General features: G+C 42.7%; 1 protein-coding gene across 6 annotated transcripts in view; it reads right to left on the minus strand.

The window, feature by feature from the left end:
• The window catches only part of FARP1 (FERM, ARH/RhoGEF and pleckstrin domain protein 1), a 218,205-nt gene that overhangs the window by 47,253 nt on the left and 145,092 nt on the right, over positions 1–25,860 (minus strand). For 5 of the 6 annotated variants that reach the window (XR_010794078.1, XR_010794077.1, XM_066619651.1 and 2 more), the window contains exons 8-13: positions 24,666–24,813; positions 24,138–24,233; positions 20,437–20,600; positions 14,604–14,672; positions 14,011–14,086; positions 8,398–8,638 (exon numbers count right to left, since the gene is read on the minus strand). Coding sequence is in view for 4 of the 6 variants with exons in the window: in XM_066619651.1 (XP_066475748.1) it covers positions 8,398–8,638; positions 14,011–14,086; positions 14,604–14,672; positions 20,437–20,600; positions 24,138–24,233; positions 24,666–24,813 (794 nt within the window). In the remaining 2 variants the exon portion in view is untranslated. The remainder of the gene's footprint in view (positions 1–8,397; positions 8,639–14,010; positions 14,087–14,603; positions 14,673–20,436; positions 20,601–24,137; positions 24,234–24,665; positions 24,814–25,860) is intronic. The other variant, XM_066619653.1, reaches the window with a different exon arrangement.

The following is a 25,860-nucleotide window of genomic DNA, read 5'->3' on the forward strand; positions in this document are numbered from 1 at the left end:
CCCACTGATTTGTCCACATTTGTTTCTTTTTTTGAAATTTGCAAACTAGGATTTTTGCAGTAGGTGACTGAGGTGGCAGGTATTTTACAAACAAAAGCAGGATCACTGTTAACAGGAAGATATGGAAGTTTCCATTATGAAGTTGACCATTTCTCCCTCTAAGTAAAGGAACATTGGGGCAGTGCAGCAAATAATGCAAGGAACAGAAGATACACCATGCATTGAGTATAAAGACAGAACAGTGAAAAAAGGCTTTTTCCTCCCATAGAGGTACATGCTGACAAAATGGTGCATACATTGAAATAAAAATTTTCATTATAACAATTGTTAAACAAATGACAAGAATGAGAATGAAGATCCCAGCAATTTTTGAATTCATCTTTTCTAATTTTTGCATGTTTCATGCTTGTTTAAAAGGGACAAATATACTAGAAAATGCTGGATGACAGAACTAGAACCGATGTTTCTAATGATAGTGAGTGACTCAAAACAGTTACCACAAAAAACCTAACAAATTGTAGAGGTATTACACACTTAATGAAAAAGAAAGTTCTCTAGCTCAGGAGCTGCTTCATGTTTGCCTCTCAGATCCAATCTTTTTTTAAATTATTATTATTTATTAGCACTCCTGTTGAAAATTCTACATAAAAGGTAACTTTTAAATGGTGGTATGTGTATTTTGGTGTAGGTGTTGCGGCAGGCAGAAAATCTGCCATAAAAGTCCGCTTCCTAATGTCAAAAGACAAATAACTTTTTTTTTTGCTCTTTTACATGCATTTTGAAGATAAATTTTTATCCACCTCATTAGAAAAAAAAAATTAAAGCTCCTTTCACTGATACAAGAGAAAGGTGATCTTTCTGTAAAGGATTAGAGGCAAAGCATCAATGAGCTTTTTCCCATAACAAATCGTTGAAGAGATGGGTGCACCAACTTACATTATAAAAACCAGAACACGTGATTTTTTATCAGGGATAGCCTTAATCTTTGCAAGTGTTTTGTTGAAAAAAAAATTAAATAATGTTAAAAATGATTAACACTACATGAGAAAACTTTCAAATTTATGAAAAATCAGTGATTCAAAAAATAAGGTATTTTCTCTGTAGGAGGAGGCGTTACAGGGCGGGGGAGGTGGAGGGAGGTTGGGGTAGGCGTGTCGGGGGACAGAGCGGGAGGGAGTGTTACGTGAAAATCCCTTTTTCCCTTCCAAGTTGTGATTTTGTATATATATTATAGACTAAGATATCATACAGGCCAAGCAAACAAGCCCAATTTCCAAAAACCTGGTAAAGGTCACAAGTTGTGATTGCATCCCCTCCTCCAGTCTAGGAATGTCTCCTGATTATGCAAAACAAGCCTGCACCTCCGGAGGAAAAGGTCTATTGTTCTTTTGTTGTACTCTTAAGCACCTTATGCAGATTGCCTTCCTCCCCCCAGAAGGTCAGCCTGGCTGGTAAGCTGACTTCCTTCCGGTTCATCACATACTCCACGTGTACCATTGTGTGTACTGAGCATGTGCACAGCTCTGGGATCCGGTCATTCTAGATCAGCTTCCAGGTCAAACACAACCCTTTAAGAGAGAAGGCTCCGAGCACATGCTCTCTCTCTCTGACTGCCCTCCTGCGGGAGTGGTCCTACACGGGATTCTTCCCCCAACTGCCCCCTCCCCGGACAGGTAAATATATCTTGCGTTTAAAACTCTTTCCCTTCTTCCCTATCTATTCCTCCCTTCTCCCCCATCTTTAGTTAGCAAACTGGGTTTAGCAGATTAAGGAACCCCTAAAATACCTCCCTACACCCTATCCGTTTCTGATTCCTTTTCGGATGCACCCAAATACATAGCACATGCAGCCACCACTAGCTAGGTACACTAGACACAAGTACTAGAAATCTATACTTATCAATTCTCCATGTGTATTATGTTTACCTTTGTGTGTTTTTGCAATAAAAATATAATCCTTTGATTGAAAGTTACCTTTCTCCCAGTCTCCTCTTTAAGCTAAACAAGGGATTTCTTTGCTCTACGCTGTCTTGTATCCAGCCTTCGATCCTGGAAGTTTCCAAAAGGCTGCCTGACATGGAGGCTCTGAATTCTGTGCCAAACCTCAGGTCATCATAGAATTGAGTAGCCTCAAGGGGACGAAAGTGCCCTTCTCCTGAGGAGGCAGTGGCGGCTGCCTGGGGTGTGTTAGATGCAGCTGCAGCCATTTTCAGTGCCGCTGCAGCCCTGTGTGCAGGGCAGCTCAGGATCAGGGACAATTTCTTGCTTCCCCTCAGGGGCCAAGTGGGGGTCATCCCAGGAGTAGGACTAAGCTGTAGGCTAGGCTAGGACTAGGCTGTAGATGGCTCAGAGCGACTTGGGTACAATCTCCTCAGCTCAAAAGGCTTGGTCTTATTTTGGTGGCAGACAATAGAGGTACTCCAAGTGCAGTGGCTGCCTAAAAAAAACAGCTCCAACCTTCTGATCCACAGCCGGTAGGAATTGCTGAGAGCCATTTTGGGGGTGGCAGCAGAAAGATCTGAGCAATGCTTCCACTCACCACCAGGCAGCCTGTTCTGGCTTCCTCTCTAGCTTGGAGCAAGGGAGGACAAAAGAGTACTTCCATCTACATATTCTGGAATGATCTCCTCCTTCTCCAGTTCCAACCTGGAAAGGAAGATGGGGCCTCTCTTATGACCCTCACCCAGAAGGAACTTGATATGGTGAGGAGCCCTGAATAGAAGGGAGCCCTGGTCAAAGTGGAAAATCAAGTTACTTTTGGAAATTTAAATTTGAATTCAGAGTCACTTTGCATGTTCCAGAGATCTGAGAAGCAAGATTCCATGAGCGACACTTCCCCTTCCTGTTTGGTTTCCCAGGAAGAGACCTGTATCTTCCTGATGTCAGGATATAGTGGGTGTCTTTCTCTGGGAGATATGTACTTTACAAGTGAGAGGACAGGAACCACATGTTTTCTCTCTTGCCACTTCAATGGAGTGGTCAAAGTGGCCCTCAATTTAAGACATGTTCTAACACTGAAACAATTTTTGCTTGTTTTAGGAGTCAATTTCAATCTGACCTTAAATCAAAACATACCATATAGAAAGCAGACTGAATACAGACTAAAAGGATTATAACTGGCAGGAGGCTGTCATTTTTTCACATTTACAAAGTTACAATGAGGGATTGGATGAGCTTCAGTTGATACAATTCATATTTTATGGAGGCAGTTATGTTTAATGGGATTATCAATTTAAACAGACATGGGCATGATTTATGTGGCTGAAACAGCGACACTAACTATGATTACCGGTGGAAGAAACAGAGTCATATTTTGCTGTTTCCTTTTAGGATATTTTTACAAGACAATGGATGCCATTCACTGTTAACAAGAAATTAATACTGAGTATTCGATTTTGAGAACCTTTATTGGCATTAAATACTGAGTATTCATGGGTTGCCCAAGAGTGGTTGGACAGGAATCTAAGTATGTAGTTTTGATCAGCGAATGTCTCAGGTATTTAAAACAAAAAAACCTCCAACAAAACAAGACCACCATTTTTTACTGTGAGAAAGGTCACAACTGTTGTGCTATTTTGCAATGTTTGAAGATGTTTCCTGCCATGGTTAAGTACACAGATCTCCTCTATGCATCAGCTTCCCAAACACTGTATCCATAACAGGCCATATACTTACCCCAACATTCAGCACATACCATGGTTGTTCAGACATGGAGATTAACCTCCTTGTCAAGAAAACCTAGAACATGGTGCTGCCATAGACCCTACCTAACCTGTTAGAGACTCAAGGCTAAGAAAGAGGCTGTAGGACAACCAACTAGGCTTAACTGTATTGACTATAGCAAAGATTAAAGAAAGCTCCAGTGATAGCATGTGTGAGGGAAGACAGAAAACAATCCTGTATATCAGCATACATCAGCGTTAGTGCAGGCTGTATGGGCAATGCACACAAGCTGGCCATTAGACATATTTGCTTGAAGAAACAGAGAACATGGACAGGGAACCACATGCACTGTCCAATCAAAATGTCCAAGTGATATTGAAGGCTATATTTTACATATTGGCTGGTAAATATGATAGGCCCCAAGTGAAGAATATGCATGGTAACTTGGCAACGTGTGAAACACTCCGTTTATACTATCAAGTTCTGCCATGTTCTCCCAACATCATTTGGAGCACAATGACCAGAAAGTATGCAGAATAATTTTCATTTCTGCACATTCTCTACAATGTTCAGCAAATATATACAATGGCCAGTATTTTATGCACACTTTCCATTCAACAGACACTAACCATGACACATCCATTTCACAGACTGAAGCCTAATAGGCTGAAATTAAGCTGCTTCTTTTTAAGCAAGAAATGACATTGCATCATCTAATGGAAAGAACTTGGAAAAATACCAGAGAAGCAACCAGTACTTCTATGAGCCACCTAATAAAGCAACAGCTTTACTACCAATTACTTTTAATGTCATAATCAGGAATCAGCACATACGCCAATAAAGTACACACCATGTAGTCTATCCAAACTTTCTAAAATAGGCCTTTGTTTAGCTACACTTTAAGCACTCAGAAGATAAAGGCAATGATCTCAAAAACTATTCTAAATACATAGATCACTTTCTCAAAACAATATTGAATAAAACCTTCTTTAATCTGTTAGCTCATGCTGCAGTCTAACCACAGAAACATAGGTTTTGTTACTCAGCAATTTGTCTATTGTCTAAAATATTGGAATTGCATATATATCTACTCAGAAATATGCACCAGTATGAGAGAAATGGGGGGGGGGGGAGACCAGATTAAATCAGGACAAAAAAAATCTTATTTATATCTGGAACTCCCAAAGGGATGGGCAGCATATGGCAAAGACTCCCCGCACCCAGAAAAACACAGCTGACCTCTTCAGATTTTGTGAAAATCCCAGGTCTCATTAAATAAAAAGTAACTTTACAGTCCTCGTGGTCATCATGGAGATACATTTACAAAAGCAATGGCAAACATTTCTGATGCATTTTTAGTGCAAACAAGTTGCCCATGCTTGGTCTACCCTGTTCCAAGAACACATGAAATACCAATGGGTCCTGGCAACTGTAGATTGAGTTCAAACAAAACATCCTTATACTCAGATTTACAACGCTACATGACTTGATTCAAGGCATCAGAAGACGTTATAAACATCTATTTTGTTCTATAAAAATCTAAAGCCATTAAAATATGGAGCTGCTCTGCTTTAGAAAATATCCTGTAATTGGCTGATCTGCTTTCAGAACAAAGGGGGTTGTGTCCTTTTTTTCTTGCATTCAGCAAAAACCTGTCCCCCATTATCTAATTCTTTCTGACATATTCCTTTCAGAAGGCTTGCTTCCAATCTTTATCCTTGCCTGAATGAAACACATTTAAAAATAGCGGGAAGGCTATTGGGCAGACAATGGATATACCTTACTGCCTAGATATAAGCTTTACTTTCTGAAATAGAGGATTCTGTTTGAAACACACACACTCTCTCAGCAAACTTCATCTGAATTTTTTGTTCAGAAACAAAAACTATGTATCCATTAAACTGAAAATTCTGATTGGTATGTTCTACATTTCAGCAAGTATGCAACATTATGAGGTCACTCAACCCTAATCCAATTGTGTTAGCAAGTGGCAGCTGGTCAAGGCTGTGAACACATGAGTACATGCACGCACACACCCCTTTCAGAAAAGTCAGCACCAGTGCTGATCAGCCATTGGGCAGAGAGGTGAACTAAATCCAGCATACTATTGTCCCTCAGCCAGTTTAATAACACTTTTTTCCTGGAAGGGACACAAACTGCACACACAAAAGTCACTTTTACATATGGTCCCTCATCCAGCTAGGGACGTAAGTGCAGAAGCCTCCTTGTATATGCATGCTTCCTAGCTGGATCAGGGCACCTGCAGAACTGGCTCCATTAGTAACACTGACAATACACCAGAAAAGAAAACTTACAAGTCATAAGAACATAAGAACATAAGAACAGCCCCACTGGATCAGGCCATAGGCCCATCTAATCCAGCTTCCTGTATCTCACAGCGGCCCACCAAATGCCCCAGGGAGCACACCAGATAACAAGAGACCTCATCCTGGTGCCCTCCCCTACATCTGGCATTCTGACTTAACCCATTTCTAAAACCAGGAGGTTGCGCATACACATCATGGCTTGTACCCCATAATGGATTTTTCCTCCAGAAACTCGTCCAATCCCCTTTTAAAGGCGTCTAGGCTAGTCAGATCAACTATGCAGATATTAATTTTGGAAAAAACTTCTACAAATTAAGGTTACAGATATTTAAAATGAGGCAATTCATTCTTGCAAGAATATCCCATGCAGCATAGCTGAGCTTGCTTCCAAATAAGCATGCTTGGAATTGCAGCTCAAATCAAGACTGGTTTCATCTACCTGCTTCACCCACTTTTTAAATTCATATTTTTCATCTTCTCTTCTTTCTCACTCCAGCATGTCTAAATAGGAGAAACTATGACTGCCACCCAGTAAAATCCAACTTTTTAAATATTTCAAGCACATGAATGGAGATGTTAGGATGAGAAAAATATAGCAGTGCTTCTATAAAATACCAAGATCTTAGAAGATTCGCCTGTATTTGGTACTGAAAAACACATTTCTTGCATTTCAATTGCAGCGTAAAACTCTAAACTTACGAGGCACTGAATGACAGCTCTCCTTCAGAAGGAGAGAAAAGCACACGTATATCATGGTATCAAATTATGCTGTTTCTAAGACTGCAATCCTTAGCACACTAAGGACCCAATCCTATCCAACATTCTAGCACCAGGGCAGCCACAATGCAGCCCCGAGGTAAGGGAACAAATGTTCCCATACTTTGAGGAAGCCTCCAAGACTCCCTCCCCAACACAGGAAGCAGTGTATACCCTATAGGCACAGCAGCACAGGCACTAGAAAATTGGATAGGATTGGGCCCTTACTTGGGAGTAAGTCCCACTGTAAACAGTGGGAGTTTCTTCTAAGTAAACATAGGTAGGACTGGACTATTCATCATCTCTCTGCCTACACTTTACTAATTATGATATGCAATTAAGTATTACAGACTCTTTTCCTTTGTAATGAAAATCTCCTACAAAGGCTATCGTACTGAGAATTCTCCCGTCTTTCAAAAACCACACATCATCAGATTTCAATGCAAATTAAAATCACCACTATCACCACATCAAGTTTAGCAATAGCACCCTCTAGCTTTCAATAAGGTCATTTTGAAATGTTGACGTGGTGGTTTGTTTTAAAAAATCATTATACTCTATGAGCAACCTTCTGACAAAATGACCTCACTGGAAAGATCCAGGTTCCTTCTATCAGGCTTCTTGCGTTTCTTAGCAACTGAAGACATGAAGACCATCTTCCTCACTGAGGCCTAAAGACACACCCTCCACCTCCTCATCTAATTGCTGACTGCCAAAAGAATACTTTTTCCTAGACATGGGAGATGAATTGAGCACTATAGGGTTCCCAAATACAAGGGGATGGGTGAAAGGATTAACCATTTCTGAATCTGAATCACTAGACTCTGTCCCACTGCTGGTAGAACCTTCCATCATTTGGATGGTAGACATGTGGTCCATCATGCCCCTAACATACAAGGACTGCATAACTGGACTTTGCTTTGACTGAACAGCTCCTGGCACACCATTGGCCATAGTCTTGCCTTCCAAAGGGACCATTTTACCCACTCCCCCTTTATAGTACCTGTCTGACCTATATTCTTGACATGGAGTTGATGAAAATTGGCTCAAGATAAAAGGATCTGTTTCAGATCTGTTACACGCATTGTGAATAATTTGCAAATTTGGCCTCTGCAAGATGGGTGAACACTTACTATAACCATGGCAGCTATAGGTGTGGATATCATTGTCGTCACGTCTAGCTCTGCAGTCATGCCCGTTTTCAGAGATATAGCTGTGGGAACCTGCTCTACCAAAATTCATGTGAGGACTTGAGGCTTTGCTACTGGAAGGCAGGGAAGTAGCTAGCGGACTACGGGTATCAGGACCCCTAAACATTTCATCCACCAGAGTGCTATGCAGTGGAATTCTGGGGCTCCCTCCAACATAAAAGGGCATATTAGCATGGCTGTTATCCATACATTCTTCCGTGATACGGTAAGATGTCTTTACAGAGGAAGCAGAGGATGAATCCTTGTATCTATTTCTATTATGATTTTCATCTCTATAATCAATATAGGCACCACTGGTCGAATCACCCTCATAATTGTCATTTGTTTGGGAATGTGTCTGGGTTATTTGCCCTCTGAGGAGATCATACTCGCTATCTACATCACTGCAGTCAATGAAAGGAATTGATGTGCTACTGCCACGAGCAGCTCGGGATGCAGGACCTGTGCTTGGTTGCTGGGTCTGAGATCTACTCTGTTGCGATCTGTCTTTGACGACTTCCTCTTCCTCCTCCATTGTTGCCATCACTGCACCATCCAATCTTCTGCCTTCCTTAGGGCTCTTTTTCAAGGAAGGGCTTGTATGCTGCCCCCCATCTTCCATGCCAATTTTTAACTCCTTTACTTGCCGGCAGCTTTGCACTGCTGGGGAATCAGCACCATCTCCATATGTAAAACTACAGCTCTGGAAAAAGAAAGGAAGACAGAGGAAAATAGAAGATAAGGTGTGAGATGAGGACAGGAGACAAAATCAGCACCATCTTAATATGAAGCATTTTACAATTATGCAGCCATTACCCTTGACAGCACAATTATATAAATGTTATAAATTATAACTTCTGAGTCTAGAGCAGTGGTTCTCAAACTGGTGGGTCGTGAACCCACCAGTTCGTGTAATGCTTCCCCCATCCCTTTTAGGGGCAGGGGAAGGGGAGGGAGGCAGGATCCCCAGGATCACATCGCTAAGGGGGGCGAGGGGGGTGCTTTACACTTACTTTCAGAAGGCAGGGCTGCAGCAGGCTACAGCAGGCGCGGGTAGTCCAGCATAGCACTCCCTGAGGCATGGAACTTTCACTAAAAGCGGGTGCAATGCACTTCTGTTTCGCAGGAGGTGCTTTGCGCCCGCTTTTAGCAAATGTTCCAAGCCTTGGGGAGCACTGTGTAGAGCTGCACAGGGCTCCCCACACCTCCTGTAGTCTGCTGCAGCCTTGCCTTCTGAAAGTAAGTGCAAAGCATCCCCCTCGCCCACTTAGCGACGCGATCCTGGGAATTGCGTCGCTGCCCTAGCCCCTCCCCCGCAAGAACTTATTGAGGGAGTAAAGCTCTCTCAAAGTTTGAGAACCATCGATCTATAGAATAGAAGAGAAGCAAACAAGCTTCTATGGCCCTCAAAATCAACTTGCTATGCAACCAGAGAACTCCTGATTTGGCGGGGACGGGACAAATAAAAAGTCCTACTATGGATCTGGAGTTTGCCTTTGGAATGTTGCCTGTGATAAAAAAATGCTCAGGTGATTGTTTAGTCTCAATTATAACAGGTTGAAAAATTCTATCTTTCAAATGTCCTTATTTAATCCCTCTTCTTTTGTCAAACTAAATAAAAAAGTTTATCATATTGCCCTAATATGAAACAAAACAAATGTCAAAATAATGAAAATAAAAACATCAGGGCACTGATGTACAACACAAGATGTACATACAGCAAGTGAACGACATTAGAACAGTGCATGCCAAAGCTACTGGCCTCCAGAAAGGCAAAACAATGATATACCTGCAGGATTCAAAAAAAAAGCCCAATCCTATTACCCCCCCGCTGGTGCAGCTATGCCAAAAAGGTGAGCGCTGTATCAGGGGGCGGGGGCAGGGCAGTGGACTGGGAGGTTTTGGAGGAGAAAGAGGATGCAAATCCCCTTATCCCTCTGTGAGCCTCCCGCTCTACAATTGGTATCTTTGGGCCTGTGCCGACTCCTTAGCTACGGATAGGGGGGAGGCTGTGAAAAAGGAAGACATCCAGCGCATGCCATCATCACTGGATCTACTTCCTCCTGCAGCCTCCCCACCCTCATTCTTCCCCCCCCCTTCCCATCCCCACCACTGCCTTGCCTGCTCTGGTGGGTCCTGGCAGGTTTGGGGACAGATGGGAAGTACTGCCACTTCCTGAGGTAGCACTCTCAAAAAGGCTGCTGACAGAGCTGCCTTGGCACCCATCTTAGGACAGCAGAACTCCATTTCGCTGTCATAAATGGCTGCGCACAACAGTCCAATCTAGAATGGGCTGAAATTCAACTGCACTAAATGCTACATGAAGGAATAGCATGTCATATCAGTCATGGCCTATTTTAAAATGTACTTCTGAATTGAGAGTGTTTAACTTAAATGTTTATCACAACTCTCCCTCTTCCTGTAAGCTTCTTCTAATTAACATGTAAAACAAGATCCAGAAGCAGGAGGTCTAGACTACAAATTAGTAAGGGGCTGGCCCTCTTAGGTTTTATTTTCACTCAAAGTACCAATATCCTGGTTGTTGAGAAACACTGGACAAATTTGGGGATAATTTTTTCTATACTCATAAAGTAGGATGCTTACATTGACCATGAAGACCATCATCAGCCCAAGTAACTCTTTGCCTTCTACTGATCTCTACTCCCTGTCCAGCTATTTATGTATTGTTCCCTAAAGTCTTCTCTGCAACTCAACAGTCCTTTCCCCTAAAGCCTGGAGTAAAGAAACCAGAGTCTGCTAAAATCCTCTCAAAGTATGCACATTATATACACGAATTTCTGCATAATGTATTTAACTCACTAGTGAGCAATATATAAATTTGCTAAGCATATAGTTTCAACATTTGTAATTATAAAGCTCCCTTAACATTTAATATTTTCTTAGTATTTGCTGCAGCTGCACTGGTAATCTGGGAGTGTTCCAAATCAGAGAAAAGGATAAAGCTACTTAAATATCTAGAGCAGGGTTTCTCAAACTGTGGGTCATGACTCACCAAGTGGGTTGCAATCTGATGTCAGGTGGTGTTACGTGAAAATCCCCTTTTGCCTTTTAGTTGTGATTTTCTCTCTATCTGGTTATGTACTATGGACTAAGTGTCTCCTACATTCAACAATCAGGTCAAGTCACAAGCTTACACAACCTCCACCTCCCTGTGGTTATACGTATAGGCATCTTAAATCCACCTCCCTATGAAGAAGTCTGGCGTAGTAAATCATTGTTTAAGTGTCTCCTACATTACTGTATTTATTGTATTGTTTTAACCCAATCACTGCTTAAGTACTGTATGCAAACCTGAACTGCCTTCTGTGTGTTGATGACTCATTGTATTGTTTACGTTCCCCCAGCTAGGAAGCCAGCCATTAGACCCCATTGAATTTTGCTGATAAGGGACATCCTGATCTTTTTAATGTTTACCCTGCTGTGTGGTAGTAAGCAAGCTACCATCCAGCTCAGCACGTTCTGAAAACTCTTTTTAAGAGAGGGCTTGCCCCGCATGCTCTCTCTCTGGCTCCCCCTCCAAGGACCAACACATCTGTGTTGTGTCAGAGGGTCCTCCACAAAGGACTCTCTCCCCCCATCCAACTGCTCTACAGACAGGTAACTATCTTGCGTCTGGAACATTTTCCCTTCTTCCCCCCTTTTTTTCTCCCCTTCTCTCCCCATCTTTAGTCAGCAACTGGGCTTGGCAGATCAGGGACCCCTAAAATCCTTCCCTACAACCTTTCCCTTTTCTAATTTCCTTGGATGCACCAAATACTCTCCACACGCAACCACCATGAAAGCTAGGTACACTGGATTCAAGTACTAGGACCAAGAAACATATACTTATTGTTCCATGTGCTTTATGTTTACCTTCGTGCTTTTGTAATAAAACTATAATCTTTTATTAAAAGTTATCTTTCTCTCAGTCTCCTCTTTGAGCTAAAGGGAATTTCTCTGCATTACGCCGTCTTGTTATCCAGCCTGTGATCCTGAGGTTCCAATAAGGGTAGTGTAATAATTCCCCCTAAACAAAACCGCCCTTTTGGTAACAGTGGGTCCCGAGAAGGTCAGAGATGCCATCTTGGAACCTGGCAATTTAAGTGGGCATCGCCATCTTGGAGACTGGAGCCTGGCAAAATAGATTGTCGGCACCACCTCTGAAGCTGTTACAGCCTTTCCCTGGCTGGAACAGCAGTAAGCTCCTCCCAAGAGCAAAAGAGCAGCAGGTACAGGTGCACAGGAGTGAGGCTGTGCCTGCTTAATTTCTGTGAGTGTGCTGCTGCGGGATCTGACCAAGGAGAGCAGGTGCTTCTTCATTTAGATGTGGGCTGCACGCTTTGCTTTTTGTGTGTGCCTGGAAAGACAGGCACTTAGTGTTCTTTGCTCCCCCCACTTAATTATTCAGGGCAACCAAGTGGGACCTGCCCTGGTTGCTTTAGCCTCTCAACTTCCCTTCCAAGGCAGTGCAGGGAGGCAGTCAGTTCCTGGGTGGCGGAGTCCTCTTCTCTTTTTGACTGGCTAATCTCCCCCCTTAATTATTCAAGACAGCCTAGGGCTCATTTCACCTTCCAAGGCAGTGCAGAGAAGCACCAAATCCCACTTTGGAAGCACCCTGCCTGCCTTTGTTATTACTTGTGTTCCAAGTGTTCTCCTCAGTCGTTGCAGGGCTGGGGTGGGGGTCTCTTTTGATGACCAGAGCCATTTCTCTGCTAGTTGGAATAACAAAGGGAGGCCCCTGCTACCACCTCTCCAGTCACAAAGAGCTTCCTGATTAACTTCCAATTGAGCCACTACAAATCCTATGCAGTTCTACTCAGAAGTCTACTCAGACCTAAGTCCTACTCTGAGTTCAGTGGGACTTACTCCCAAGTAAGGTGGATCATACAGGTGGATCATACAGATACAAAATACAACTATTTATTTAATATAATTTGACCTCATCTTTCCTCCACTTAGGTGAAGTGTAAATAGCCTACTGGGGATTCAAATATTGCTTGACTGCTTTTTGATTTGGCTTCTGGAATAGGAACAATAGACTGATTCACTTCAAATGGGGCAGCCAGACTGAAGGTTGATCTTCTTTCTTTTTCTTAAGAAAATTAATGCGGGTGGGGGAGAATACACACTCACACAAGTTGGAGCTGCAGAGTGATGAGGAGTGGTCCATGTTGTGACACTACCAGCTCTATCTGCTCACACCTTTGCCTCCTCCTCCTCTCTCTCTCTTTTTCTGGTTCTTCAAAAAACAACCACAACAACAAAAAAACCCACCTCTGCAATGACTGAATCCTGCCCTCCAGCCCTTTTCATCCCTCTGTTCCCATACCCTTAGACTGCAATCCTAGGCACACTTTCCTGGGAGTAAGCCCAACTTAACACAATGAGGCTTACTTTTGAGTAGACATGCATTGGATTGTTCTGTCAATACAACATGTGCATATTATGCAATACAACTCTAAGAGACTGGTTGATGACGTTGTTTAGAGATGTATGTGGAAAGATGCATCTGCTGCAAAGAATGGTCTATGAAATGCAAGGAAGGCAACAATCCTTTCTTGGGCTCTCTTTGCAGCCCGCTATTTTTGGCTTTTCTAGTTATACTGAGCAAGACACAGTTTGCTGAGCCTGACTTTCAATTTGTGGCTTACTGTGCTCTGAGAAGCCATTGGTAGGGGGATGGGGGAAGGAGAATTGGATGAAGCTTCTGAGCTGCTATATTTTATTTTATCATTTGCAATTGAGTTCCTAGGTGAGAACAGTGATGTCACTTCCTGCTTGATGACATCACTTCAGGCTCTGGCATAACAATGATGGCACTTCCTGTTTGATGATATCATTTCTGGTCATGACATCACTTCTACGCCGATGACATCACTCCAGTCGGTCCCAGCCAGATTGTCATTCTCAGAAGTGGGTCCCGGCCTAAAACACGTGAGAACCACTGATCTAGAGTATTGCTATTTCTCTGGCCTCTCCCATCTGTGAGTTACAGTGTCCAACACTACCAAGGCCCGGCAAACACAAAAAGGACTGTCAGATCTTTTGCTTGCAAAAGTATGAAACACAACTGACTTGTTTTGGCACCTCTGAATGCTGTTCTGAAGGCTTTGCTGTCAGGCTCCTAATAGAGTGAATCTTGCTGTGTTTCCTGAGGAGGGGAGAAAAATAAAACACAACATATTTTGCAAAGTTTGAAATCCCTGTAATATTCCCCTCACCCCGAAATAAATCAAGTGCAGACATTTGCAGAGTAAGGCAAAAGCTTCAGCTTCAAATAGCCTCTTTAAACAGAAACAGATCCCCTCTCTTATTGTGTGCATGTGTGGTACTTCAGTAAAGTAAGAACTATGTCAGCTTCATAAAATGAAAGGACACAGCACTGAAGCAGTAACTCTAAAAGATGAATCAGAAGACAAACGCTGTTGCTAGGATCATTACACAGTTCAGGAACAACACTGAAATTGTCAGGACACAGATGTGTTTAAACAACTTGGCACTAGCTTGCAAGAAGCCATCCTTCCATTGTCTAACATCTCATTACAACAAAACAGTTGTGCCAAGTGTTGGTCTTGTCTTTGTTGGTTGCTCCCCCCCTCCTTTTTGGCTTTTAATTAAGAAAAAAAATCATTCACAGTTTGGTTTAATTGTGTTTAAATCTCTCCAACCTTTCAAAATGTACTTTTTTGTGTCCTCCTTCTTTAACGTAGTCAAGAACCTGCTTCTGAGTTCGGCCACTGGGAAGAAAGAGAAAACAAAGAATTAAAATCAGGAAATTGTAGGAGTAATAAACTGCATTCTACCTATCTACGTACTATGGGCAGATATTGATAGCAGGCATGGTTGTTTGCTACTAAGACAGTGAGCAAGAGCTGATGCACATGCTTTGGTCACTATGAGGATGTCCTGAAAATGCTCCCTGTGGGGCTAAAGCACCCATTCTATCCATGATATCTACCAGTATTCATCAAATAAAATAGTGTGATTACTCTTTGAGAGTGTATGTACCCCACTCCATATATCTGACAGCTGCTTGGAAGGATCTGGAGATACAACATAATGTCACAGATCTAGATGTTGCAAGTACTTGTAATAAGGGGTGGGGATCACTAGTCATGGGAAGGCTGCTTTTGACAGCATCCCCTTAGTAGCCATAATACACATTCTGAGAAATGATTGCATCATCTACTTCTGGTACACAACAAAAATGTAATCTGTATCCACATACAACAAAGAACAAAATAAGAACAAAATAAATTAGATTAGACTCCAGAGATAATAAACACACTATAGTTAGAGGTGTTTGAAAATGGTGTTATTTATTTTACTCAGAAGTAGGCCCACTGTGTTCAGAAAGGATATAATCCAAACTTACTCATTAGAAACAAACATCTCTAACTATAGCTTTATATAACACACAACTGCTTAAATGCTTTTAAAAGTTTCATCTCATTCATTACACTGTGACAGGGATTAACATGCGGTGACCCATGAAGCCAAGTAAGGGCGCAATCCTAACATTGACTTGGGTGGGCCCAAGTTGCTTGGGCCGGTCCGGGAGCATTGCAAATGTGCCGCAGAGCACGTTTGCAACTCCTGATGAGGAAGCCACATCACGGAGGCTGACATAAGCCTCCGCGTTGTCTTCTGAGCAGCCGCTTGTGTTGGGGCAGATGCGCCAACACAAACGGCAAAGGTAGGCGTGGGGGGGTGGGGAGGAGGAGGCAGAGAGGCTTCCTGGGTGGGGGGAGGGCGGGCATAGAAGGGTTGCAAATGTGCTATGAAGCACTTTTGCGCCTTCATGGGAGGAAGCTGTGTCGGCACATGTAGATAAGCCGACATGCGGAGGCTGGTAGAAGCCTCCGTGATGGCTTCCCAACTGTAGGCGTGGGGGGGTGGGGAGGAGGCGGGAGGGGGGTGTTTCTGGATGGGAGGAGGGCGGGTTATGGGCAGCCCCAGGGGCGTGCGTGCAGGGAGCTGGGGGCGGGGCTAGGATCCGGCAGTTATGCCAGATCCCAACCCCCGTCCCCGCAGAGAACGGAGCAGCTTCAAGCCGCTCCGCTTTCCTCGGACTTGCGCTACCTCCAGAGGTGGCGCAGGTCCCAGAAGACCCATTGGGGTCAGCAGCCCTTACGCGGGGGTAAGGGGAAGAATTTCCCCTTGCCTCTGGCTGAGCTGCTGCTGCCCACAAACCTGCGTTGGATGCAGCGCAAGCCTCCTGGCTTGCCTGTTCCAGCGCAGGTTTGGACTGCACCCTCAGCGCAGGCCCTGAGTGTACCAAGCTAAGCACTGTGAGCCCAGGAGGAACTCAGGAAGAATGAAAAAAACAGGTGGTTTGTTAAGCACCTGCAGACCACAATGAATGGCAAGTGAACTATAGCTGGCACAGTGCACAAGTTCCCAACACCATATATGCCCATTCTAGAATTCATAACTCTAAATCAGTTCAAGAGATCCAAACTTTACAGAGATATAATCTGAAACTGTGAGACAAACTTATAGTCCAATCCTATGGGCTCTTCACACTGGCAGAACATGTGCCAGAACACATGTTCTGCCAGCGCTGGCTGATGAAAAGCAGCCATAAAGTGTGCTCTGGAAACACATGCTGCCGGAGCACCGGCTGAAAGCCTTCCTGCATCCAGCCAAGGGGCACTGGCCACTTGCTGGAGAAGATAAGGGGGTTTGAGGGAGGCGGGGAGGAAACTGAATGGGGTGGGGGCAGAATGGGGTGGTGATAGGGGTGTGGAGAACGATGGATCAAGCTGAACCAAGCAAATCATTCAGTGCCATTTTAATCATGGCCAATATACAGTGTGTATACACTCACTTTGCTCCCCTATCACAATTATGCCTGGAGAACATGCCTCCCCACCACTCTGCTGTAATTACACTCAAGATTGTTTCGCTACATGTTGATATTTGTGGAAGCCACCTACTAATCAGAGCTTCTTGTCCTGTACATACATGGCATGACAGTGTGTGTTGTGAAACCACTGTAAGAGCCCAATCCTGTGCTCAGTGGCACGGCTTTGTGCCATTGGGCACTGTCTCAAACGTGTCGTAAGCAACGTTTGTGAGCCTCTCCACTGGGCTCCGGCCTGTGCTAGCCCAGCGCTAGCTGGTGTTGGGCTAGTGCGGGCAGTTGCCCAGCCAACACGGCTTGGCAATCTCATGGACCGCTGTGCCGCAGCATGGTAAGCGGGGGCGGGGAGGAGGCATGCTGGGGAGAGGGAGGGAGGCAGGTCTGCGGAGCTCCGCTCAGCAGGATCCAAGGTGCTCATGGAGGGCTCAGTGCTCTACACGAGCGCCTTTACCCATTACAAGGCTGCTTACCTTACCTGGGAAAAGGGGATGAAAGCCCCTTCTCCCGAGGTGCCTCCCGCGGCAGTCCTGGGTGCACAGGATCTGGCGGCAGCCATTCTCAGTGCCGCCGAGCCTGGGTGCCCCGGGCAGCTCAGGATTGGGTTGTGAGAAATCAGTCACATGTAAGCAACCATCAAATGGTTATTTCTGTAAACAGCACCATGTAAAGTACTCTGTACTATTTAATAAACAACAACACACTATTGTGCTCAGTACAGTACTATCAAAATAATGTTTTTCCTTATGTATTAAGCAATCACACAGTACAATTATTCAGTTGAGAAGAATCGATTACTAAAATGGATTTTCATTTTCTACCACGACAAAATCTCATAAAATGCCTGATAAACATTTTACTAAAGAATCAGCAGATCTTATTTAATATCCATGCAGTCATGAGATGAAATTGAAAAAAAATATGAATGAGAAATGTGCTCATGGGATAGGGAGACTTCAATTTACTATTTGTAAATTGAAAAAAAAATAAACCTGGAGTGGGGTTGATATCAATCTCTTACTAATCTCTTCAGATCACTTAAATGCTACGGCACTGTTTCAAATTAATAATCTTAACAGTATAAATATGTACACACTAATTTCTGTAGAGAAACAGCTTGTAAAGAGAGGAAAGGGGAAACAGGCCTGATATGAACTTGACTTATAATGAATCTTCAACTCATTACTACGCCAGTGGAGCTTCACAGTATAACAACTGGTACTTGGCTCCACTTCCACAAGGACTGCACAATACTGCTCTGCATAGCCTGACCCAGCTGAAAGTAGAGGTTGGCTGAAATGGCAGGGGACCAGCAATAAGATATGACTATACAGCAGTATGCCCCTTCTAAAGAGGTATGGGTTGGGCAAGAGTGGAAGAGAGATCAGGAGGTGGTGGTAGCAGCCAGAGAAGCCTCTTTGTTACTGCAGGGAAAACTATGGGTCAAGTTTCCCACTACTGGGCACAGCATCTGCCTCTGGTGGTAGTAGGACTTCCAGGAAAAAGGGGTCATGATCTAGCAGCTCTCTGAATCCTTCTGCAGAGTCTCAGTCAGAGATCTTCCACAGCCTTGCTACGTGAAGAGATGCCAGGGATTAAACCGTAAACCTTTCTATATGCGAAGTATGTGCTATGATCTGCTACTGAGCTATGGCCCTCAAAAGAATACTGAAAATAGCTGTGAAAAAGACAGCAGGCAACAAAAGTGATCCCTACTACTTCAGGCAGACCTTTATTACAAGACTGAATAATTTCTAGGATATTCAGTAAGAAGTGTAGAGATCAGCACAAATGGCTACCACAAATTATACGCTTCAGAAATTGCATCCTCAGCAATCCCAAATATAAGTATGAAAAGCTCAGTATGCAAAGGAAACTTCACACAAGTCAAGCTGTAGATGTAGCTCGAGAGGAGAATGCAACATATGCAAAGTGCCACACGGTTGAGATAGCAAAACACAAGAAAGTTCAAGCACATGAATAAATAGATGTGAGGAACAATTTTGTTGTTAATTTCAGTTTTTTTATTCTGCCCTTTATCTCAGCATAACTACTAAATCATAAAAACAACTCTTAAAATATACTAAACAGCAGAAAAATTTCCCCTCCTAATAATAACCAGAATAGACTTAAAACTGAAACAAAATCCTATTTCTACCACCCACATCGATCCCAAAGCAGAAGCCAATGAAAAATGCTTTCACATTTGCCCAGGCTTAAACTCAACAAATATTAGGGAAAGAAAATAGCTTTCCATGGAAGTTTATTGTATTAAGGAGTTCCTAGTGGTTGGGATGGTAGTCAATTTACCATTCAATTATTTTCAATTGACTGGTCTACCTACTGCCTATTTTATCCATGAACATATTCGTTCAGGCAGAGGTCTACCCTTTTAAATCACATCTTCCTGGCCTGGTTATTTGACTCAACCCTTCAATACTCAGCTCTCATCTTCTGCTCCCAAAGCTGTGACCTACTTCCTATTCCACTGCTGAATTCCCTGGTAATGACATTGCTTCTGAAAGGCTTTAGGTATTGCTGACTACCTTGTTTCCTCACAGTGGCAATTATCTACAAGTATTTTAAGTATAGAGGGATGCAGAGACATGGGGGGAGGAAACATAATACCTAATTACTATGAAATAATGCTGCTTCATTCCAGTCTAAAGTCAGAAATTGTTGGTGTCTCAACCTCTATTTCTCCTAAAAATTATCAGACTTTTTACCCCTCTGAACTTCAATAAACCTTATATCGATAATGACAAAAGTTAGGCCTCACAGTCAACTATACTGAACATTAAATTACGGACACTGCTATTTTGGCGGTGACCATGTGCACATATGCATTACAAAAAGCTGAACTGTGCCCTTCTGATAAAACACCAACTGCCTTTGAGGAGGTGGAGGAGGAGGAGGAGGAGAGCTAGCAAGGTCAGATGCACTATCACCTCCTCTACCTGCTGTGCTTTTAAAGCTGATCTAAACTAAATTGGAGTGTCTAAACCCCAGCCCATGGGCCACATCCAGCGTTCCAGAGAAGTTTATTTAGCCCCTGCCGTCCCCCAGCCTCTCGGGGCTAAAAATAGCCTTAAACACACACTTTCAGGTCTCCCAGCATGGGTATATACCTCATTCAGCAACTAGAGGTGCTGAACATAATGCAATGTAAGGGAAATAAAATATTCTCTGCCTAGTTTTGCCCTCCTCCTTCAACCTCCACCCACTTATTGTATTCAATCACTCTGAACACATTTGTTCTCTGTGTATGTATTTAAATATTTATTTTATGGCCCTCAGCACCATGTCAGATATACAAGGTAGCCCTTTGCACCAAAAAGTCTGGAGACCCCTGAACAATATATTTTACCAAACGTGAACTGTCTTGAGGATCTTTTAGGAGGTAAAAACACAGCATATAAATTCCCAGACAAATGGATAAATACATATATGGAGTAAAACAGATTCCACAACGTCTTAAGATCAGCTTTTGGTCCAGAACTATAGGTGATGTACAATTCAGTGTCTAACATTCATAATGACAAAAATCATTTGTCTTTCTTCCAATATCTCAGGGTAAGCCAACCTAGCCCTTCCGTGTATTACTATTCCCCCCCCCCCCAAAAAAAAAGATAACCTACCTGAATCTAAAGGATGAACCTCTAGTAAAGAGAACAGGTTTAGGCTTTGGTTTGGGTTCTTCAAACAGTCTGAAGAAGGCATGGTGTTCTACACAGATCTTCCAGAAGGCCTTGCAAAAATCCCGACTGGCCATCAGGAATTCTAGTGTGTCCTGGAAAGAACTCTGAAAAAGAATGGAGCTTTAATTGTGGAAGACATGAATGTGGCCCGGGGGAAGTGACTGTACATAACTGTAGAACAATAGTTGAACTTCCCCTCCACATTTTCTAGACTACGCAGATTTCTTAAAGCATTCAGCCTTCTTCAATAACATCTAACTCCTTTCCATTAAACTGTTATAATGGAGAATATTGTGGGCCCTCAGTGTCTGCAGGGATCCATTCCAGGGTCCCCCGCAAATACTGATTTCCACAGATATTGGAGCCTGGGGAAAGCTTTCAAAAGACCTCCTAGATGTAACTGGAAGGTGTTCTGAAGCACTTCAGTTGCAGGACTGGCACATGTGGTGAGCCAGATCTGTGGGTACCAACCCACAACTGATAAGGCCAACTGCATTCATATTAAGAATATTTTTATATTAGATTATAATCTAATATTAAGAGTATTGCATAAATTACTGACATGCAATGAAGCTGAAATACAACTTTCAAAATTATTTGTTCTAAGATACAATAGCCATTGAATTTATTCTGGTCTTCATTATTTATCTTTTTCTAGATAATAATAATAATAATAATAACTTTATTTTTACCCCACCTTTCTCCCCAAAGGGACTCAAGGCGGCTTACAACATATTAAAAACATAATTTAAAAACAAATAAAAACATATTAACACATCATAAAAAACAGCAGTCAGAGTAAAAAATAGGTAAAAAGAGCATAGAGCAGCAGCAAGTCATAAAAGAATCAGGCCTGTAAAAAAAATACAGTGGTACCTCGCATAACGAATGCCCCGCGCAGCGAAAAACCCGCAGAACGAAAGCGGTGTGCGAAGTTTGGTAACTCGCATAACGAATTTTTATGACTTATGCTTCGCATAACGAATTTTTTTTTTGTCCTGGTTTGTCTTAAGGGGGGGGGAATCTTCATGTCCCTTTATGATCCCGTTCACCCTAGTAAGGGGCGGATCTTCATGTCCCTTTATGATCCCGTTCACCCTAGTAAGGGGCGGATCTTCATGTCCCTTTATGATCCCGTCCACCCTAGTAAGGGGCGGATCTTCATGTCAGCTTGCTCCCAGGAAAGTGTGCACAGGATTACAGCCTTCAAACTCCCCACTCAGCATCCCCCCATCGCTCATTCACCCTCTTACTGCCCCATTTCCTTCACGTTTCCCCCCATGATCACGGCAAAAGCAAGCAATTGAGTGCAGCTGCTGTGTCCTCCCCAGCTTAGAGCACAATCCTGTGCGTGTCTCCTCAGAAGTAAGTCCCATTGTGCTTACTCCCAGGAAAGTGTGCACAGGATTACAGCCTTCAAGCTCCCCACTCAGCATCCCCCCCGTTTTTGAAATCCTCTGTACAGTATGTATGCCTTTAAAGAGCACTTAATAAACACTTTGTAAACCAAATTTGACTTTGTTCTGACTTTTCTTGCCCATAGGAACGCATTAATTAAATTTCAATGCATTCCTATGGGAAAACGTGCTTCGCAAAACGAAAAACTCGCATAACGAAAGGACTCGCTGAACGGATTAATTTCGTTATGCGAGGCACCACTGTATTAAAAGATGTTAAAAGGCCGAGAACTCAGAAGGCTTGTTTAAACAGAAGGGTCTTCAGGCCTCGCCAAAAGGTCTCAAGAGAGGGAGCCATTCTTAAGTCAAGGGGAAGGCAGTTCCATAGCGTTGGTGCCACTACTGAGAAGGCCCTATTTCTTGCAGCCGCCCCACGTACCTCCCTAGACGGTGGCACTTGTAAAAAGGCCTTCTCTGATGACCTAAGAGGACAAGCCGGATTGTACAGGAGTAGGCAATCTCTGCATCCAGGCAAAACAATACCTCCTAATGGTTGGATTTTAATCTTTCGTTGCAAGAAGAGAACACATGATGTATCATAACTTTCCTAATACGTCATTATAAGGGGAATATCTTGAATGAAGAAGCCCTCAAACCAAATTAACATTTCTGTCTGTTTTTCTAAAGTAAAGCTTGATCACTTCTACTGCTGATCTAGTACATCTTCAAACCCTTTAATCCAGTGTTTCTCAAACTATGGGTTGGGACCCACTAGGTAGGTCTCGAGCCCATTTTAGGTGGGTCCCCATTCATTTCAGTATATTATTTTTAATATATTAGCTTGATTCTACCATGATATGTGACTGCATTTGGGGAAATTTTACAGATCTGTACTTTAAACAGGCTACTCTGTATATGCTTTTGACAATGATAGTAAATGTGACTTACTCCTGGGTAAGTGAAGGTAGGATTGCAGCCTAGGATTGTTAAACATTTTCCTGCTTAATGATGTCACTTCCGGTTATGACAATACTTCTGGTGGGTATTCTAAAAAATGGGTCCCGGTGCTAAATGTGTGAGAACCACTGCTTTAATCTAATTTGATGCCCGCTTCAAAACATTTGTTATGTGCATTGTTCCAGGAGAAGTGACAGGTAAGATTTTAGAACAGGGAAAATTCCATAAAACATGAAGGCTACTGTTAAACAAATCTGCTGAAATGTCAGTTCTTCATACTCAAAAAATACAAAGACACAAAGAGCTAGGCTGCAATACTGTAGCCACTTTCCTAGGAATAAGCCCTGTTGAACACAAATGGTCTTACTTCTGGGCAGACATACACAGGTCTTCACTGTTAGATCTACTACCCATTGAGATAGTAAACTGGTATCCAAGGGGAACTACTTCAGGCTACATGTAGAGGGTCATATGACTGAATGCTCCCTCATACAAACCCTGTTTTCCTCGCAGAAAACTAGATGTCAGGAAGAAGAGTTCTGAAGAGCCTTTTCCCTTACACCTAGTGTTTATATGGGGGAAGAACATTTAATCATACCAGTTCCCACCTGTAGTCTGAAGTGGTACAGTTTGGATACCAATTTTCCAACTCAATGAGAATTAAGCCTAAGGCTGTGCACAAGACGGAGGTTTTTGTATTTGATTTGGTTGTAGGTAGTTGATCACTCAAGGAGGAGATTACTAACAAGGCAGAAAGGAAATATACTGGGATCTGGGAGATCTGAAGGTGAGAGATGACAACTTGTTATAATTTATAAATTTAAAAAACCCCTTTCATTATTAAATATGTTTGGGGTCAAATGTCATGCCCTCTGAACCAGTCATTAAGAATATTAGTGCATCTCCCTATGTCTGCTCTTTCTTTCTTTACTGTTCCCAATCTTCACCAGGTTCAATCTGTTCATATCTTGTCATCTCTTTTGTTAATCACCCTCTCCTAAATTTACTACTGATGTGTGCCCACCCACCAGAAAACATTTTTTCCCAAGAAGTGCAAATGGTACATCTATCCATCTCCAAGTAAATGTTTACAACAGTCCAAAGTACACAGGATGCAATGAGTTAAGTCCTTGCACGTATGCAGACATGAAGGGAATCCGAAGCAAATCAGGAGCATGAAAAAGTGAATGGAATAATTAAAATTCTTTCAGGTATCTGAACAGCAAGAAGACATCTTCCAAGATACACTGCCACTCCAAACTGCCCTGCTCCATTTCAGAGACTTACGTTTACATCTGGTCGCAACTTAATAAGAAAACGCTTCCTCTTAAAGCTCAGTTTTCGAACTTTAGCCCAGTTGAAGGCATTGATCTTGGTGTGACCCTAAATATAATGAATAAGAAAAAAACAATAACCTTCTTTGTATGAATTTTTCCAAAAGTATACAAACTAATACTCCCAAGAAAAGCTGAAAAAGCATCTCTCTCTGTGGTCTTACTCTATTATTTAAATCAGCCTTCTTAGTCTGCTCAACACAAAGAAGTCACTTTCAGAGTTACAAGAAAGGCAACACTGGATCTCTGTGTTACTTCTATTTCCTCAACTACAACCCAGTCAATCAGGAGGCAATTTATGAGACCTCTACAACAACAACCTTCCCAATTTCCCTTGAGTGCAGTAGGAAGAAGGGCTGAAGTCCATTGCTATAAAATGTTACTATAGGGCTCCAAGCAGGTTATAGCTCCAGAGAGAACATCTATGAACTGATCATCATTGCATGCCATTTAGACTTAACGTTCAGAGCTACTCACACACCTGAAACACCAGAATGCCTGTATGGGCAACTGCCAAGTTGATCTTCGTTCCTTCTCTATCCTTGGCTGGATGCAATCGAATTCCATACATTTCTAAACGACGTGCAATCTCAAGCAGCTGGAAATCTGATTCTGCGGGTGTCTGTCCACTAAAGGAATGATAATTGATTTTAGGCACGGTGAAGCAAGTTCTAAGAACTTTTCACGGCAGATGTGGTTTCCTGCTCAAATTTGAATACACATAGTTATTCACTGTATAACATACTCTGGCAGCAATATTACAATTTGTATGCTCTAGCACAGTGGTTCCCAACCTGGGATACTGGTACTCCCAGGGGTACTTGCCAGGACTTTTAGGGGTATTTGAAAAAGAATTGAAGGGGGAAAAAAACAAGTCTGTATTGGAATGCCTTACAGGGTTGGCATTAGAATGCCTTGTGGGGCTAACAGGAAGGGTAAAACTTATGGAAATGGGCTGCCAAGAGGTACGCAAGTGAAAAAATGTTGGGAACCACTGATCCAGCACAAAATACTAACACAGTCGCATCTCCCTGTAGTTCGAGAATATAATCATGCTTGATAACTTATGTGATAAAACAGTAATCTGGACAACTGATCCTAATCACTCATACAATAGTATACCAAGAGCTATTTCAGATGTGACTGAGATATCAGAAAGTGCGACCACATCATGCTTCCTGATCCTCTGCAATACTGCCTCACTCACAAGACAAATCTGAAAGACGCAGCTTCTCCAGCTTGAGAAACGAACTATCTTCCAATAATGATTGAAAAAAGAAGATATTTTTCACTGGCAAGCAAATGCTTTAATACGCGATGCAACACCTACTAGTGAATTCTCTCCCTCCCAAAAGGCAATGAGCCTATAAGCACACTGAAGCATCTCTGTTAAGTCACCACAGAAAAGGATCTGACAAGATTTATTAGGCTATGGCATGTCAAAATTAGACAACCATCTTGAGGTTGGCTCATAAAATGGGGTATAAATCTGAAAAATAGCAGAAATAAATAAGTTGAAGAAAACCAGAGACTGGTCTCATGTCTACTGGTTCAATTTTTGTACTTCCTATCATGCAAATTCCCTACATCTCTCTCCATTTGACATACTTTGACCCTCCCCTTCTCCAAATCTCTTCCCTAAACCCACTTCCACAACGCCTTGCTGAAACTTGTAT

The sequence above is a fragment of the Tiliqua scincoides genome, chromosome 3 (genome assembly GCF_035046505.1).
Source record: "Tiliqua scincoides isolate rTilSci1 chromosome 3, rTilSci1.hap2, whole genome shotgun sequence".
In the NCBI taxonomy this organism is placed as follows: domain Eukaryota; kingdom Metazoa; phylum Chordata; class Lepidosauria; order Squamata; family Scincidae; genus Tiliqua; species Tiliqua scincoides.